The sequence below is a fragment of the Hemiscyllium ocellatum genome, chromosome 9 (assembly GCF_020745735.1).
Source record: "Hemiscyllium ocellatum isolate sHemOce1 chromosome 9, sHemOce1.pat.X.cur, whole genome shotgun sequence".
Lineage (NCBI taxonomy): Eukaryota > Metazoa > Chordata > Chondrichthyes > Orectolobiformes > Hemiscylliidae > Hemiscyllium > Hemiscyllium ocellatum.
Genome location: NC_083409.1, coordinates 49290225 through 49309465, shown reverse-complemented (window position 1 = coordinate 49309465; position 19241 = coordinate 49290225). Strand labels below are relative to the sequence as shown.

General features: G+C 41.0%; 1 protein-coding gene across 1 annotated transcript; it reads left to right on the top strand.

Annotated features, from left to right (window-relative positions):
• Nucleotides 1–4165: 4165 nt before the first annotated feature.
• LOC132818705 (doublesex and mab-3 related transcription factor 3, truncated-like) lies at nucleotides 4166–9159 on the top strand. Its single transcript, XM_060829737.1, has 2 exons — nucleotides 4166–4766; nucleotides 8103–9159. Exons 1-2 carry the CDS (start codon nucleotides 4367–4369, stop codon nucleotides 8969–8971), a joined length of 1269 nt encoding a protein of 422 aa, XP_060685720.1. The 5' UTR covers nucleotides 4166–4366; the 3' UTR covers nucleotides 8972–9159.
• Nucleotides 9160–19241: the final 10082 nt, after the last annotated feature.

The following is a 19241-nucleotide window of genomic DNA, read 5'->3' as shown; positions in this document are numbered from 1 at the left end:
ACTGCAGATGCTGGAGATTAGAGTTGAAAGTGTTGGTGCTGGAAAAGCGCACCTGGTCAGGCAGCATCTGAGGAGCAGAGGCATTGATGTTTCGGGCAAAAGCCCTTCATCAGGAAAGGCCTGAATGTATGTCATTACCCATGTCAGTGAAGAGTAACAAATTAGCTGGGAAATGTGGAAGAATATATCGTAAGAACTAAAATACTATACTCTTAAGGGAAATAATTAATGCTATTAGCTGTTAATTTTTAATTTCTAAAACGATCTTTATTACTAGAACAAAATACTGGTGTTGCAATATGCATCATATATTTATTTTTAAAGTGGCCAGCCCAAACAAAATAAAACTGTCACAGAGGGAAAGGTTGTTCTGTTTCACAGTTCTATTACCCTTCACCTTATAATTAATAAAAGCAATCACTAAAATAATCCACGGAGGTCTCCTGCAGATAAGGTTTGTGCAGTGAAATATCAAAATGAGTGTACATATAGTTGCACTGGTTTCAAATTTAGGGAGCTATCACTTTAAACTTTGGAACTGCATCTTTCCAAGTTGAAATAAAGCCAACGATTTTAAAATATCTCACATACATGGTTAATCAAAATTCCAAAAATCTAATGCAGGCAATGTTTCCTTTTGTACATTAAAACTCCTGATCAGAGATTTATTTCTGTATCGATCAACCAACAAATACTTTTGATTTAAAAACATTGAAATGACTGATGTAAGCAGGTGTGTAACAGGTGGCATATATCAAGTACAAATTTTCCATGATCAGAATCTGGTTAATCTAACTCAGTTTACGCTAACATTGAATAATATCTGAGTCAGACTAAGCAGAGTGGCGTTTGGCGGTTATAAAGTGTGAGGCTACATTATGGAACCGGTTCTAAAATTAGTTTCTTAATCTTTTTGCTCAATAGGCAGCATTGTGTAAAGAAAAGACCTTAAGTTACTGCAGTTTCAAATGCACGTCAAACCTACCAAACTGGATTGTTTTTTCAGGTGATTGAAAAAGAGATAAAACCTTACAATTAAAAAAACTACAAATTCTGCAGAAATGTGAAAGCATTTTCACACTTACGTCTCTTCAATCATTTTTAATGATGAGAGCAGGATTTTGGTTCCTGAATTTCTAATGAGCGAGTTGTCCGTATATGTTGGACTAGACTGCAGGGCGTGTGCCTACTGTCCGGAACATCTGTCAGTTTAGTTGAATCTCTTAATGGCTTCTGTCCCTGTTCATTCTTCGCTGTAAGATCCACACTGGGGAAAAAAAGCTCTGAAAAAAAGTCATAGCAGACTCGAGACGTTAATTCTGTTTCTGCCTCCACAGATGCAGCCAGACCCGCTGAATATTTCCCAACATTTTCTGAGCAAAAGCTCACTAATGGAAAACGAAGCGAATGGGTGAAGAGTCAACCGTCCGTGGAACGAGCAGTTCTGCTAACATGGGAAAATTAGGGCAAAGTTCAGATTCGTCGTTTGTTATCTCCACGTTAATGCGACAATAGAGCAGCTTAACCAGTTGAAGTTCAATAAAATTAATCAGATATATATTTGTAACAAATACGCAGCCGGTCAGGCAGCATTTATCGGGAGAGATGTTTAAGATTGACACCATCTAAACACATCCCGAAATATTTCCCAGTTCTAACGAAACGGGTTTTCTCTCGTCACAGACATCTGACCTGCTAAGTATTTCCCGCATTTTCTATACTGAGGTTTAATCAATTGTGCATTTGATCAGTTTGTGCACTTGGGACTAAAGTAACGAATATTATTTACTGTTCTAACAGCGTGTGAGTGATAAGTGGGCTCTTCTGGGAACCAATTAAAATACAATATCCCCTGAACCAAACTTAAAAATCAGACCACTCCAGGTTATAGTCCAACAGGTTTAGTTGGAAGCACTAGCTTTCGGAGCGCTGCTCCTTCCATCAGGTCGTTGCCTATAAACCTGTTGGACTCTAACCTGGTGTTGTGTGATTTTTAATTTTGTACACCCCAGTCCAACACCGGCATCTCCAAACCCTGAACCAAACACACTGATCCTTAGATGCAAGACCATGACCGAATCACCAGCCTCACATTTCAGGTTTTATATTTGATGTGAAATTATCTGGATTCACACGAAAGCTTGAACAGTCTTACTAGTAAATTCGCTTTCATTACTGTCTACTACACTCAAGATTGAATGTCTGATTGAGGCCAGTTTTTTTCCCGCCTTTTTAACCCTTAATGAGAGCCCGAGTTACCCTAACTAAAGAAAATCCCGATGGATTAAACGTATGCCCTTTTCAGAGAGACTTAACCAATGATTTCCAGGTAAGCAGAGAAATAAAACCTATTGAATTATAGTGTTTTCTCCAGTTTCAACAGATGCGATTTTTAAACCAAACGATATTGTTGATCTCTCGCGAAACGCCAATGAAAATATCACATTAAAAAAAGTAGTAGACAGTGAGGGAGTGGAAACAAAGGTTAATGGCTTGAAACGAATATACGTGACAAATTAACAACTGTATTCCGAGACCATGGAGCTGCTACATTTCAAAATTACGTACTTTCAAATGTTTACAATGAATGCGTTTATTTATATGAAGAAACCAAGTGAAAAGACGCAAGCTCTGCACATAGGGACCAAGCCACGGTGTCAGTGGGTGACACTAAATCAGGGGTTGGAACACCTGAAGGATGCAGAACCGGAGCGAGGAGTTTTGTCATTCTGGGATAGGAGAAGTCGCAGGAAGCAATGTACGAAGTTTGATCTCAGCACTGAGGATGAAGGGAGGAGGCATACGAGGACAATGTCGCTGCTCAGTTGCAATCAAGGAGCCAAGACTGCAGTGATATAACAAGACAAACACTTCAACCCCAGGGTATCAATGTGGACTTCACCAGTTTCCTCATTTCCCCTTCCTCCACCTTACCCCAGCTCCAACCTTCCAGCTCAGCACCGTCCCCATGACCTGTCCTACCTGCCAATCTCCCTTTCCACCTACCTGCTCCACCCTCCTCTCTGACCTATGACCTCCATCCCCACCCCACTCACCCATTGTACTCTATGCTACTCTCTCCCCCCATTTATCTCTCCACCCTGGAGGCACCCTGCCTCTATTCCTGATGAAGGACTTTTGCCCGAAACGTCGATTTTCCTGCTCCTCGGATGCTGCCTGACCTGCTGTGCTTTTCCAGCACCACACTAATGTAGACTCTGGTTTCCAGCATCTGCAATCCTTATTTTTACCTCACAGGACAAGGTGCTAAGCAGACAGGGATGAGGCAGTTAGGGAATTGTGTGTTAGGCATGCTCTCCCCATCCCCCCCCCACCCCCCCCCCATCCCACTACCACCTTGTTTCTAACGCCCAAGTGCTTAATGCACTTTATAAGTAATGCTTTCAAGCTTCATTCATTTGCCCGCGAATAGAATAAAGTTTCATTTTGTTTGACTTCAATCAGACGGTGGCCGAGTTCCCAGAGAAACACTTTCTCACGGGTTTCAGGTGTGTTGTTTCCATGAATGTGAAATCATGCGGCATAAATTCTGCCACTTCGAATCAGCGTTGTTTCCTATGTATGAATTAAATGTTGCAGAAGGAAGTGACCGCGTGCAGTGTCCAGCCCAGACCAGAGACAATCAAACACCATGGGCATGGACAAGTTTAACCAGCCCTCAGCTCCACCTCAGGACTCGCTCCTTCTTCCATTTTAAACCCAAAATCCAGATTTACAAAGATGTTGAACTGCTTCGCGCAAAATTGATTTAATCTAGTACAAAATGGAAATCAATTCCCCATATCGTTACCCCCCAATTTTTAGTTTAATGGGAAAATGAAGTTAAAAAAAGGCAATTCGCAGAATATATTTTGGGAACAGGGTTACATCCATATTATAAGAATTGGGAAGTCTCATTGTGAAAGGGGATCTCTATGAAGTGATCCATTAGCTCTATTACTTCGCTTCCAGCTCTCTCGTTTATTTTTAATCCCTTTTGAATGGAGTGCGCCCCGCCCTTTCTCGGCACCTATACCTCCTCCTCCAACCACTTGAAATCTTTTTAGAATTGTTTGATTGTGGAGTTGCTTTCAACCCTTCTCAAAGAATGAAGGGGAGGTGGGGAGGGGGGGGGGGGAGGTTTGCGGGGGGAAAAATGATTTTCGATCCTTTCATACAAATCGTTTCACTTGAGTGACTTGAAATAACTGCGTTATAAAGCCGAGGCGCTGCAGCTTGGGGATGTCCTCTCGCTCTTGAATTCAGGCTGGCGTTTGCCTCTGTGCAGTTTTTACCCTTGAGAGAGGAATTGAGGGGGGAGAGCCGAACCTTGCTGCGGCCAAAGCGCGACTTGGAAGTGATTGGCATGAATAGCTACGGTGCTCCGTACTTGTATGTACCGACCGCGTCTTCCCGAGTGCCAGCCCAGAGGACTCCCAAGTGCGCCCGTTGTCGGAACCATGGCGTCCTGTCTTGGCTCAAGGGCCACAAACGCTACTGTCGCTTCAAAGACTGCACATGCAGCAAGTGCATCCTCATCCTGGAAAGGCAGAGGGTCATGGCCGCGCAGGTGGCCCTCAGGAGGCAGCAAAGCAACGAGGCTCCTTGCAACCTGCTGTTATCCGAGGATTACAGAGCGGTGTACCCGGCCCCCGAGAGACCGGAGCAGCCAGTCCCTTCCGACAGCGTGTACTCAGCCGCCGCCACAGGCAGGCACCGAGCCGGCGAGACCACACCTGCCGACCCTCTGCTCCATCAGCACCCCGGTAGGAAATGCCGAAATCTTCCACGTCTTTCTTTCGCTCCGTGTACTCGATTAGAAAGGCTCTTCAGGACAGGAGGAAATTCTTCCACTGCCCGATCACCCGATATTAGTTAAATTAAATATTGTTGTTGCATTTCTTAGAAATGTAGCTAGAACATTTCAAGTTTGGTTTCAAATTCAGGTGATGGGATAGTGTGGGGGGTCGAGCTGAGAATAGTTCACAGACCCTGTTCTGCGCTGTATTTTTGACCCTCCAAAAAGTAACCCACCCAGACCCTTCCGACTAATACACCTAACACTATGGGCAATATAGCATGTCCCAATGCATAATCTTTGTGATGTGGGAGGAAACTCACACAGACACAGGGAGAATGTGCAATCTCCACACAGACAGTCGCCCGAGGCTGGAATTGAACCTAGGTCCCTAGGGCTGTGAGGCAGCAGTGCTAACCACTGAGCCACCGTGCAGTATTACCAAAGCATAGGGGCTGGTCTTTTATTAGAGAGAAACGACTGGGTATGTTTTAACCTGAGGGCCACCAGACCTCAGAGGGGAAGAGGTTGAGAAGGAGAGTCCTTCATAATGACCTCAACCCAGTGATGGGAAATGAACCCACATTGTTAGCATCATACTGTTGTGTTCTATGTTCTCACCATTGATGGGGATGTTACCACACCCAGCGAGAAATACACTGAAATCTAACGTGGGCCCAGGTGATCGGGGAACAAGAAAGACAGTCATTCACCCATCGGCTGCTGATTGCTGCCTATTCCAAAAACCGGGAGGTGACCTGGACAGCCGCTGTTCCCTGCCTGTGGTATCCATTCCAACAATTGGTAGATTGCTGCTCTGTGTTTACCCTACAACTTGGGAACCATCCCGGGAATGGGCAGTTATTAATCTGGGAGACTGCGTGAAATGGGGGGAACTTTGTTTCGCGGTAGGGGGGGAGGGAGAACTCCCCAAAATCTACCGCCGCTCCATCCGATCGGTAAGTCCAGGGGGGAACACATTTGCACCAAGCATCGAACAGATTTTGTTTCCATAACCCGTAGTGCCCGGATCCCCCCCACTCCGGGAGCGTAAGGGGCGGAAAGTGAGAATGTAGCTGTTGAGGATTTAAACCAAACCGCGGGATGGGCGCCTATACCGAAATCCTGGCTTGTTTAATTAAATACTTGCTGCCAAATGCCCCATTTCTATGTGTCACCCATTTAATAGCGTCCCGTTATGTCATCTTCATCGTATCTGACCATGAGAATAACGGTGTTCAATCACCAAGGTTAGTTGTCACAAAGTAGTTGAAAAGGATTTCTCGACGCGCCAATTGCATAAGCGACAGGCCTAGGGTTCGGTTTAAGGAGCTAAGGGGAAAGAGCAGCACAATATGCTGGGACTGCAACAATCTGGATGCTATTTTAACTGAACAATCATTGTTAAAGCAAGCCATTCTTGTTATCCGCTTCTCTAAAAAAAAACTGATTATTCTTACTGCAAATTGGCTTCCTGCTTGTTTTTCCACGTTCATTCTTAACACAACAAATCAAAGAGCCGGCTAGTTCAAAGCCATCACACTCTAGTTATGATAATTGCGCAGGGGTGAAAGGGGGGATTGATCTGTTTGGATGACCCGCGTTTACCATTTCAGCCCCAGGGACGTGATTAATCACTGCGGAGCACAGGGATTAAGGGATCAAATTGCCTGGTTACAAGTGAAACAAAGAGAGACCTGCTGCTGGGATAATTTCGAGCCATTTCTTAAAAGAGATAGAAAAATTACCCGCACTTTTATAGACTCGTATTATTCCAATTAAGGCATTCATGACTACTGCAGGGGCATTTGCGTTTAAGGTGACACTTACATAACTGAAAAATAGCAGAAATTGATCCCCATTGACATTTTGCCATTAGTTCCTAAGGGCGACTTAATATTTCTGCATTTACCATTTTAACTCGACATTCAGAAAGTGAATGTGCTGCTTTTGGGAGTTGATGGACAGTTTTCATGAATTTGCAGTTAAGGATTTTATTAGTTCTAGAAAGTTGACTAGTGAAGTCCTTAGAATGAGCATAAAGTAAGGTAAAATACAATAGATAATCTGTTTTAGCGTGCTAGCGACTTGCTTATATTTTCGGCTCATTCTATTTATAATTGAATTTCATAATTCACAACATTAAACTTTGAAAGAAGTGAAAGTAACTAGCATCGGGGGAAAAAAACTGACGAGGATCCTTCAGATAAACATCGAGCTATTTTATTCCAAAACTTCAAATAAATTGCCGGCTGGTCTTGGCTAGATTCTCAGTTTCCCGGGAAGGTGTTGCATTTACATAATGTCTTAAAAGTTTAAATCAAAGTAAAACATTTTTCGTGTCCTTAGCCTGGCAACAAAATCTTGTAAGAACCACTTAAGAGTATCATTTTTCCTTAACTAAACACCATCCTACATTGTTCAAATATTAAATTTTATCCACGTCGTAAATGTAATCTTACATTCCAAATGCAAAAAAAAAAGCCACATCCTGCCTTCATCACTGCACTGTTGGGAACGATTGGAGTATCGATGTTCTGTTTTCTTGCGCGAATATTAAATGTACCGGTAAACATCTCCACATGATGTTCTTAACATTGAAAACAATATTTTTTGGTAGATTGGCGGATAGACGTCGGTTGTATTTGAATGCGGAGTTAATGTAATAGTTACATTTTGAGGATGGAGCAATGTAGAGGAAATATGCAGTGAGTTGTAGAACTTGGAGAAAAAGAGGTAACAATATCCATAGCTTTAGGAGTTCAAATGCGCAAGTCGTTTGAAACAGGACATCCTGATAACTCAGTGAGAATATCTACGTAATCGCAGATTTTATACAGAGCAATATTCAATTACAATTACACAAACCGTTTCAGATACAGGTACAAACCGGTACAGGTGCCCAGGACTGAATAACCTGGCTGCGCGCGGTAAAAGTCTGCTGCGGTGGCAGTTAGTGTGTTATGTGCAATAGTATTCAGGATATATTGGAAACTTACATATTACGTTGGGAAATAAAATGGCTCTGGAAGTATGTTAAGAGAGATGTTGCTTCGTTACCCACAACTCATGCATACAGCATTGTGTCGCTCTGATTGAACTGGATTTAAGGATGTATCTACCTCGGTATACATCTACTGTCTCCCTGTCCTGAGGCAATGTGAGCGTGAATGTGTGAATGGTCTCGTACCCAAGTTTAAAATTAATGTGGCTTCCCATTCCGAGAAAGATAGGTTCCTGTATGTCACATTGCACAGCCACCTAAAACACATTGTAATTAATTATTACACCTGTTTGTTGTCAGATGAACATGAAGATGCCGAAGGAAACGATGCAGAGAACAAGATCACGGAAAGTGAGGTGGAAGAGCCAGTTTCCTCCACAGATACCCAAAGCAGCGATTTATCATTGCCCCTCCCGGAAGCAAACATTGACATCGAGCGGAAGAAGGAAAACAAAGAACAAATTAAAGCTGCCGCCAGATATAACTTCAGTGACATCAGGAAGTTCTTGAAGTCGGAAGATGTGCTGAAGGACATGACTCCTTCGGGGAAGTCTAAAACGCCTCCTCTTGAGGTTCTGGCCAAGGTATTTCCGCAGCAGAAACAGTCCGTCCTGGAGCTGGTGCTGAAAGGTTGCAACAATGATTTGGTTTCAGCTATTGAAACCTTACTGTCCAGTACCACCAGGCGAGCTGAAGGATTGAAGAATTACAACAAACCACAGACCTCCAAGGACATAGCTGACTACAACTCTGGTCACTGTCCTTTATCCTCATCAGCTTGGTCTCTGAGTTCTGCCTTTAGATCCCCGTCTGATGCCTTCCAGATATCTCCAAACAGCCACAGTGTTGTAGCAAGCTTGCCCAATGTCACCCAAACAATTACACAACCCAGTCATTACCCCGTGCCAACTCTTTTCAGACCAACTTTGTCTGGATCTCATCCCTTTGTTTCCAGTGAGTTTGCTCTGTGGAGCACAATGACCTTTCAGCACCCTAGCCTGAGGCAACAGTTTACTTCCCTAGCTCACTCCACTAGTGCCCTGTTGGGAAGCACCACAATGGTCCTACCTGCCCAAAATGAGACTTCCCAGAAACCATCTATCTGTGATGGGAAACTGGCAGAAAAATCTTTGAAATCTCTCGAAGAAAGACAAGAAGGCAAAAAGTAGCAATTTGGATTTCATTTAAATTCGTTAGGCCTGCTTTATTAAACCTTGTGAACCAGCAAGTTGATGTGTAAAACAAAAAGTTGCTCTGAAGAATAAATACTGACAAAGAAAATCCTGAAATGGACTTTGTTCAATAGACGTCCATCCTAAATACCTGTCACAACTTCTTGTTGTTGTAATAGTCAATGTAAGGAATGTTCCTTTTATTTAGAATTTCATCTTATTAAAATCAAGCTAGATTATGTAAAGTCAGAAGTGATTCTTGAGCATAATTATCATGTCATTTCCATTATAATTTGTTTGGAATTGAGTAAAAGGGAAATAATGCAACTTTTTTAAAAAAATCAACAGGTTGATATAAGGAACATGAATTTCATTCATTTATTGGCTTTGAAAAATGTTAAAATATACTGGCATTTAATAACAAATATGGTATGAGTGCCACTAACAATACCTAAGCTTTAAAAGCATGTGAATTACTTTATTGAGAATTACTGATCACAAATGCAGTTGTAGCACAGGACATACTGAGCTACTAAACATTTTATTTTCATGTCCTTGTTTGCAGTCTAATTCCATGATGTCCTGTTGAACTCCATTTATACACATTTGGTACATTGTGCCAAATCGTAGCTGCAAATCTTACATTATTTCTCCACTCTTATTATATGCTGCAGTTCAATACTTCATATTGCCTACATTAGTGTTATTTCCCCTTATATTGATTTTAGTTCCTTCACATATTTTTAAATACAAATTCTAAAATTATCTTTTGATGACAAACAAGAGCAAGAACAGTGATATTATAATTTGTTTTCAAATCATAAGACAATGCATTTCACATTTTTGTTATGTTCTATCATTTGGTAAGCAGTTAAACTTTCATCCATTGACTAGGTAAGTTATTATACTAACCTTGCTTCAATGGCCTGCTAACAGATTCCCTTATCAGACACTTTACTGTTGGAGAAAATAGCCAGGAAAAGACATTCAGTTTGATCTGACCACTGCTTTTTGCTCCTACAGTTGGTTGCCATTACTTTTAATGTTATGTCTCTTAAATCAACTTTTTAGAAAATACTTAAAACTGACTGAAAACTAAATTAAAGATATGAACCATAGCTCTGGGAAAACCAAATTAATTGGAGGCACAGGAGAAAAGGTAAGTTTAGGGGTTTGTCTTATTTTGAAAAAGTTCTTATACCAATTTTCTTCAGCTGTGAAGAAGTAGACTCCTTTGTGAGATAGGTTTCCTGAAGATCTTATCTAATATGCCATTTTCACTTGTGAGCTATCACATGGGATCTGGTTTTCATCACCATTCAATATCCACACACTGCACATCCAGCAGGGGTAGCTAAGAATAAGCAAGGGTAGGAGTTAATGGCTGGCTGGCAGAAGGCAGAGACTGGGGATAATCAGGTCTTTTTCAGAATGGCAGGCAGTGTCTAGTGGAGTTCTACAGGGATCATTGTTGGGACCACAACACTGGGATGAAGGAATTGAATTGAATTGAATTTATTGTCACGTGTACCGAGGCACAGTGAAAAGCTTTGTCTTGTGAGCAATATCGGCAGATCACAGAGTTGAGTAGCATAGATAGTAAATAATAGGTAAACAGCGGCAAAAACAAAATCACAGGTACAGGCAAATGCTAAGAGTTTGCGAGTCCATTCAGTATTCTAACAACAGTAGGTAGAAACTGTTTTGAAACAGACTGGTGTGTGTGTGTGTGTGTGTTCAGGCTTCTGTACCTTTTCCCCAATGGTAGAGGTTGCATAAAAACATTGCCAGGATCTTTGAGAATGCTGGTGGCCTTGAGAGCATTGTTGATAAGTTTGCAGATGACACAAAGGCAGGTGGAGTGTCAGGTGGTGTTGAGGAAGTGGGAGGCTCAGAAGACTTGGACAGGCTCAGAAAGTCATAGAGTCATGGAGATGTACAGCATGGAAACAGACCCTTTAGTCCTACTCGTCCATGCCAACCAGATATCTCAACCCAATCTAGTCCCACCTGCCAGCACCCAGCCCATATCCCTCCAAACCCTTCCTATTCATATCCCCATCCAAATGCCTCTTAAAATGTTGAAATTGTACCAGCCTCCACCACTTCCTCTGGCAGCTCATTCCATGCACTTATCACTCGCTGTGTTAAAGCATTGGCCCATAGATCTCTTTTATATCTATCCCTCTCACCCTAAACCCTCTAGTTCTGGACTCCCCAACCCCAGAGAAAAGACTTTGTCTATTTATCCTATGCATGTCCCTCATAATTTTGTAAACCTCTATAAGGTCATCCCTCAGCCTTCGACGGTCCAGGGAAAACAGCCCCAGCCTGTTCAGCCTCTCCCTATAGCTCAGATCCTCCAACCCTGGCAACACCCTTGTAAATCTTTTCTGAACCCTTTCAATTTCACAACATCTTTCCAATAGGAAGGAGACCAGAATTGCATGCAATATTCCAACCGTGGCCTATCCAATGTTCTGTACAGCTGCAACATGACCTCCCAACTCCTGTACTCAATACTCTGACCAATAAAGGAAAGCATACCAAACGCCTTCTTCACTATCCTATCTACCTGTGACTCCACTTTCAAGGAGCTATGAACCTGCACTCCAAGCTCTCTTTGTTCAGCAACACTCCCTAGGCCTTTCCCATTAAATGTGTAAGTCCTGCTAAGATTTGCTTTCCCAAAATGCAGTACCTCACATTTATCTGAATTAAACTCCATTTGCCACTTCTCAGCCCGTTAGCTTGACTGGTCAAGATCCTGTTTGTAATCTGAGGTAACCCTCTTCGCTGTCCACTACACCTCCAATTTTGTTGTCATCTGCAAACTTACTAACTGTACCGCTTATGCTCGCATCCAAATCATTTACGTAAAGGACAAAAAAGTAGAGGGCCCAGCACCGATCCTTGTGGCACTCCACTGGTCATAGGCCTCCAGTCTGAAAAACAACCCTGCACCACCACCCTCTGTCTTCTACCTTTGAGCCAGTTCTGTATCCAAATGGCTAATTTTCCCTGTATTCCATGAGATCCAACCTTGCTTAGCAGTCTCCCATGGGGAACCTTGTCGAACGCCTTACTGAAGTCCATAGAGATCACATCTACTGCTCTGCCCTCATCAATATTCTTTGTTACTTCCTCAAAAAATTCAATCAAGTTTATGAGACATGATTTCCCATGCACAAAGCCATGTTGACTATCCGAATCAGTCCTTGCCTTTCCAAATACATGTACATCCTGTCCCTCAGAATTCCCTCCAACAACTTGCCCACCACCGAGTTTAGGCTCACCGGTCTATAGTTCCATGGCTTGTCCTTACCACCCTTCTTTAATAGTGGCACCACATTAGCCAACCTCCAGTCTTCTGACGCCTCACCTGTGACTATTGATGATACAAATATCTCAGCAAGAGGCCCAGCAATCACTTCTCTAGCTTCCCACGGAGTTCTAGGGTACTCCTGATCAGATCCTGGGAATTTGTCCACCTTTATGCATTTCAAGACATCCAGCACTTCCTCCTGTGTAATATGGACACCATTTATTTCCCTACAGTTTATATCTTCCATATCCTTTTCCACAGTAAATACTGATGCAAAATACTCATTTAGTAACTCCCCCATTTTCTACAGCTCCACACAAAGGCCACCTTGCTGATCTTTGAGGGGCCATATTCTCTCCCTAGTTCCCCTTTTATCCTTAATGTATTTATAAAAACTCTTTGGATTCTCCTTAATTCTATCTTATGTCCCTTTTTTGCCCTCCTGATTTCCCTCTTACTTACACTCCTACTTCCTTTATACTCTTCTCAGGATTCACTCGATCTATCCTGTCTGTACCTTACATATGCTTCCTTCTTTTTCTTAACCAAACATTCAAATTTCTTTAGTTATCCAGCATTCCCTGTACCTACCAGCCTTTCCTTTCATCCTAACAGGAATATACTTTCTCTGGACTCTCGTTATCTCATTTCTGAAGGCTTCCCATTTTCCAGCCGTCCCTTTACCTGCGAACATCTGCCCCAATCAGCTTTCGAAAGTTCTTGCCTCATAACGTCAAAATTGGCCTTTCTCCAATTTAGAACTGCAACTTTTAGATCTGGTCTATCCTTTTCCATCATTATTTTGCCTTGAAGCACCAAGGGACTTGGGAATCCTAATTCGGGATTCTCTTTAGGTTAACATGCAGTTAGGAAGGCAAATGCAATATTAGCAGTCATTTCAAGAGAACTGAAATACAAGAGTAGAGATGTGCTGCTGAAGATGCATTTGTAATATTGTGAGCAGTTTTGGGCCTTTTATCTAAGGAAGGATCTGCTGGCATTGCACAGGGTCCAGAGGAGGTTTACAGGAATGACTCCAAGGATGAAGGGCTTATCATGGGAGGAGTGGTTGATGGACTGGTGGGGGTGATGGGGTGGGGCGAGGTGTGGGGAATCTGATTAAAACTTACAGGATACTGAGAGGCCTTGATAAAGTGGACATGGAGCAGATATTTTCACTAGGAGAGACAAGGACCTGAGGGCACAGCGTCAGAATGAAGGGATAACCCTTTGGAATGGAGATGAGGAGGAATTTCTTCAGCCAGAGGGTGATGAATCTGTGGAACTCATTGCCACAGAAAGATGTGGCAGCAAAGTCATTGCTTGTATTTAAGATGGAGTTAGATTGTTTGTGCAAGGAATTATGTCCTTAACATAAACAAGAAAATATTTTTGGTATTGTTAAGTTAAAAGAGATATATAAAAATTAATATGACACAAAAACACAAAGCAAAATGTTTTATCTCATTGTCATGTATCCACAAAACTTAGCTCTTAGTTGCCAATATTTTTTATCTGTCTTTTGCAGCTGCTTTAAAAATGGTGCTCTCTTCTGTTGTTGTGTATGTTATATTTTAAAAAACATTGTCAGGGAGAAACAAAAACATTGGAATATTCAAGACCGCATGTCCCAGGAAGATAGAGAGAATAAATAATAGTCAGACAGCACAGAAAGGTGAGGTCTGGAATCATCCTCCAATTTAATATGTGCGTAGTTGTATAAATTCTGTATGGGACAGTGATAGCCCTGCTCTGTAAATTAAGGTTTTCTACTTAATGGAATCACTCTGGGGTTATGCATGAAAAGAGAATTTGTTGAGCACCAACGAAAATGTCTGAGTAGAGGGAAATGGAGAAGGGCCATATATCAATGAAGATTCTTTACCTGGTGCTCATGCTTGTCATCCCTAGACTGCTCCAGAGCACACTTCCACAAAACAGAGTTGCTTCCCACCATGATGACCAAGTCAGCTCCATGGACAGGTGTGAGTGGGGCAATCCTTGACAGGGCCTTATGGGTTTCTAAATCAAAAGAAGCATGCAACGAGCATCTACCTGCCACTGCAAGGGATCAAGTGGCCCTTTCTCTAGATCTGCTGAAGCCACCAATATTCTAACATGTTAGGAGTAAAAAGAAATGGCTGAGATAAACATAATAGTTACACAAGGGGATAGACTTGTACAGTAATTCTAATGGCATTTTATCAATATTTAATTCAATAAACAAATCTCTATATTTGAACTTTTCAATCTCTTGAGCTCCCAGTCATCTGCATTCACACTGGAGACTAATGTTCAAGTGAATGGAATGACCAACCTTTACAAGGAGAATTGTTGACTATTGGAAAGAATTATTATTACACCAGATAGGGGGACAGAGATTCTGATAGCACAGTACAATGCCTTCAAATACAGATTAGTGTTATAGAATTGTCCAGCCGTCAGGTGAATACCTGCACAATGGCCATATCTGGTTCCCATCCTCCTCAGAGATTTTGATTATTCTGTACCTTTCACTTACTGTAGTTCTACAGTGCTGATGTTGTGGGAAGTACAGAAGAAGAGAACCATTCTGGAAATCTTTGACAGGGTTTAGGCCCCTTCAGGTCTGTCAATTGAATTGTAATTGTTGTATGACTTTAGTTTACTGATAGGTTTCCTTACAGGAATCAGGTTTCCAGATGGTAACTCTTATCTCCAGAAGCCAGCCTTTGTTGTTGAGTAGAGCAGGGTTATAGTAGGTTCTCCTGTTTTGTGGTACATTTTCCCTTGTTCTCTTTCATCATCTAGGAGGGAGACAACTTTAGGAGACCACAAAGAGAGTATTTGTGAGGTATGTAATGGCAGTATGAGTCCAGCAAAACTTGTACAGCATTTCCAAGAGCAATATAGCACAAAACAAATGCTAAGCAATACCTCAACTGCATTAAACTGTAAATACTGAAAGATTCCTTTAAATATCAACCATGATTGGGTATTGTTGCCAATTACTGCCTGTGATGGGTGAATTTTTGGACAAGCAAACATTTTCAAGATATGTACGACCATAGCTTTTATATATAAATTTATAACTCTGCCTCCTACTAGCTGCAGGAATGCATGCTAGTAATGAGCACACTTCATATTAGAAATATGTGCATACTCATTGCCCATTATATTGAGGGCTCAGTAGATAAATTTGTACCTGTAAACTAAGTGCTGTATCAGGAGCTGGTTGGTTTGGACAGCTAGTTTTTGATGCAAAGTGATGCTTATAGTGTGGGTTCAATTCCTCCATTGGCTGAGGTTACCATGACGAACTCTCCTATTCATCCCCTTCCCTTGCCTGCGTTATAGTGACCCTCAGGTTAAAACACCACCAGTTATCTCTCTTTAATGAGAGAACAGCTTGCTGGTCCAGTAGAACTATGGCTACTTTTACTTCATATTTTTCAGGATCTTTTAGACAATAGACAAGTTATTTTTCCACACATATTAAAATTACAATTGCTATTAAAATACACAAATGCCTTCTGGACTAGAATCTAGAAATGATTAATATGAGGTGACCATTTAGCTGGGTCTGCTAGACCATATTGATACACAAACCTATTGGTTCTGTGATCCCCATTTAAAATTTCTGACTTTGTGTGACCTTGAGGTGAAAATTTCAAGTATTCAAGAGTTGTTGAGTGGCGAGTTGAGGAGGTGGAGATGCAATTTATCAGTTGTTAAGCAGGAGAGTGAAAAAGGTGTTGGGCATGCTCCCCTTCCCCCTCCTTCACCTTCCACCTTCCTCTTCTTCATTTCCCCTCCTTTGCAACTCCTCATCCCAGTTTCTTCAACCCTCCTCCTCTATCTCCTTCATTGAGGGAATTAATGTAAAGGCAGTGTTTCTTCAAACACCAAACCTTTCACTGGCTTGCATTGCAGTCACAGTCAGACATCAGACAACTGTTCATTAGGCCACATCCACCATCAAAATCCCAAATATTTAAATGAGCCTTGTAGCTGTCAAAAATCTTCCAAGCTTCACAGCAGCCTTTGCTACCGAGATATTGCGACCCCAAAATCTCATCATCTCTACTAAAGTCTGCTGTTAAATCTGCTTCAATCACCCTTTCAGACAAAGTTACAAATCACTAGCTTTCGTAACGCTGCTCTTTCATCAGGTGGTTGTGGAGTATAAGATTGTAAGATTTATAGCAAAAGTTTACAGAGTGATGTAACTGAAATTATACATTGAAAAAGACCTGAATTGTTTGTTCAGTCTCTCATCTTTTAGAATGACCATGTTGGTTTCAGTTCTTTCCTATGTAAATCCCAGAACTTTTTTTAAAGTTACATTCTCAACTGAACTTTAACAATAGGTGCCATGTTGACCAAGATAATGCATTAAAGGTGTGAGGAGCCCTGTGAGAGGCTGTCTGTGCCCCAGTGTTCAGACTGATTCTAATCTAAAAAAGTAATTTACAGAATCTTACATGGATTCATGCAGTTCTTGAGAGCAAAATCAAATGTAATTCTGCAAGTACAAATTTACCCCACAAATGTATGTGTGTGTGTGTGTGTGTGTGTGTGTGTGTGTGTGTGTCTCTGCATGTGGGTGTGTGCGTGCGAGAGGATATGAATTGAGTTGTCTGTGAGAGAATGTGTGTTATGTGTATGTGTGTGAGTGTGAGTGTAAAGGAGTATAAATCTGTGTCTTATGATCTTATACTCCACAACTATCTGATGAAGGAGCAGCGCTCCGAAAGCTAGTGCTTCCAAATAAACCTGTTGCACTATAACCTGTTGTTGTGTGACTTGTAACTTTGTACATCCCAGTCCAACACCAGCCCCTCCAAATCATGACTATCTTTCAGACAATGTATTCTAGTGTAAAACCTGCTGCATTTTTTTCATATCCCTCTGATCATTTTGCTAATAATCTGACATCTGTGCCATTTAATTACTGACCTCCTGCCAGGGGAATTGGATTATCTTTAAGATAGATTGTCCAAAGAGTATTGTAAGCACAATCACGTAATAACGCTAAGTGATTTAATGATAGTGAGTCATTCAGGCTAGAAGGATCCCATATTTATTTTTTGATCTGTGCTTGTTTAATTATGTTGGACACACCAGTTGTGATAGCGCTATAAGATGGTCTCATTGTTTCCCACTCATATCATTAGCTGATGATTTCGTTTGTATGAATAGGTATCAGGTGAGATTAAAGTTACAGTTTATTGCCTGTTGTCAATTACTATTTGTGCTCACTTACACAGAATAACAATGGGTGAAAGACCACAGTTGTACCCCAGTATGGATAAGCTTCTTTCAGATAAGAGGAAGTGGGAGTGTATTTTTATCACGGTGCTATAAAATATAAGCACAAAACATTGGCAGACACAACAAAATATTCTAAGTCATTTAAAATGATTATTTTTGCCACATACTGTAATAGGTCACAAATGACACATCACTTCTCTGGCTCTTCATTTTTCCATGGTGCTTCCTTCTATGGTTAAAGTGGTATTAATCCATCCTGATGCTTAATCCTTGGGTAGACAAGATTTGTTTAAAATAAAACTGCCTTATATTACAGACTGGATTATGGAGAAGAAATCCCAGAGGCTGTTAAACATATTCAACATGCTATTTGTTAAATTATCATCAAACTCAACATTCTTACAAAATTCTTCCATTGGATAAAGCTTAATTATATACTTAAAATTCATATTGATCCTTTTCCCTGGGCTATATTATTGTAAATAAGGACAAAGAAAACTATTAATAACTGGATAACTGAAATAAAAATAGAAACTGCTGAAAGGACATGCCACAACAACGAGGAGAAAAGGCAGGTTAATGTTTTGGATGTAAACCTTTTCTGGAGCTGAAAAATTGAAATAATTGTAAAGGATTGTGAAACATCAGATACTAGAAATGCAGGAGATCATTATAAGGAATCCAGTCTTATCTCAGTGAAGTTGTGCTGTCTGAAGACAGGTTCCTCACTCATTGACCACCAAATCTTCATCTGAAGCCAGTTTCTTGGTAGTGGTAGTCGTAGCCAGTGGTGATCTGCCATTGCTTGTCAACTAAGCCTACCTCAGCCAGAGCAGAAATTTAAATTTTGTTGTTGTGTTTTTGTGAACCACGTGCTAACCATCTTACTAACTAGCTCCCAAACAGAATACTTGAGTAAATAATAGAAATCGTGAAAAGAGTCTCACAAGGAAGCAGGAGGAAAATGGGAGACATTTCTAAAACCAAGCACTGAAGAAATCTGCAGATGTAAGAGATCTGAAGCAAAAACATGAAATACTGGAAAGAAATAGATGCATACCAGTCCAGAGAGAAAACAAAAAGATCAAAAGCCCAATCCTGAACCAGTGTTCTGAAGATCTAGTTTCCAATTGTCCCTGTGGAAACAGAACCACTAAATGCACAGTTTCAGCACCAGTTCATAAAGAAAATGGAGAATATAATTAATTAAGATAAGTAAAACTTTAAACAATTTAGTATATATGTCCTCTCCTTACTCTTCCTTTTAGACATGCATCACCTTGCATATTTCATCTGATTTCTGTCCACTCAATCTTCTCTTTGTCCCTATCCTCCTTAAGTTACTTAGTTGCCCTCATGGTCTTTATTTTGAGTCTTCTGCAAATTTTAATGTTATAGCACCTATACTGAAGTCCAAAACATATGCGTATATTAAGTCAAGCAAAGATGAAGGACAATATTTTTGCATCTTTCCAAAAAAAATCTGCTTACCACAACACACCATTTTCTGACAATTGACCACTGCCTATCCATGCTGCAAAACACCCTTTCATACAGTGTGTCTTTAGTTAATTGAAAATCTTTAATCTTTTCAAATGGCTTCAAAAAGATTGGTGGGACACTTTGAAGGCTAAAAGTAAAAATATCCACTTCTACATAATGATGCTCTTCATAATTTTGCAGCGTCCA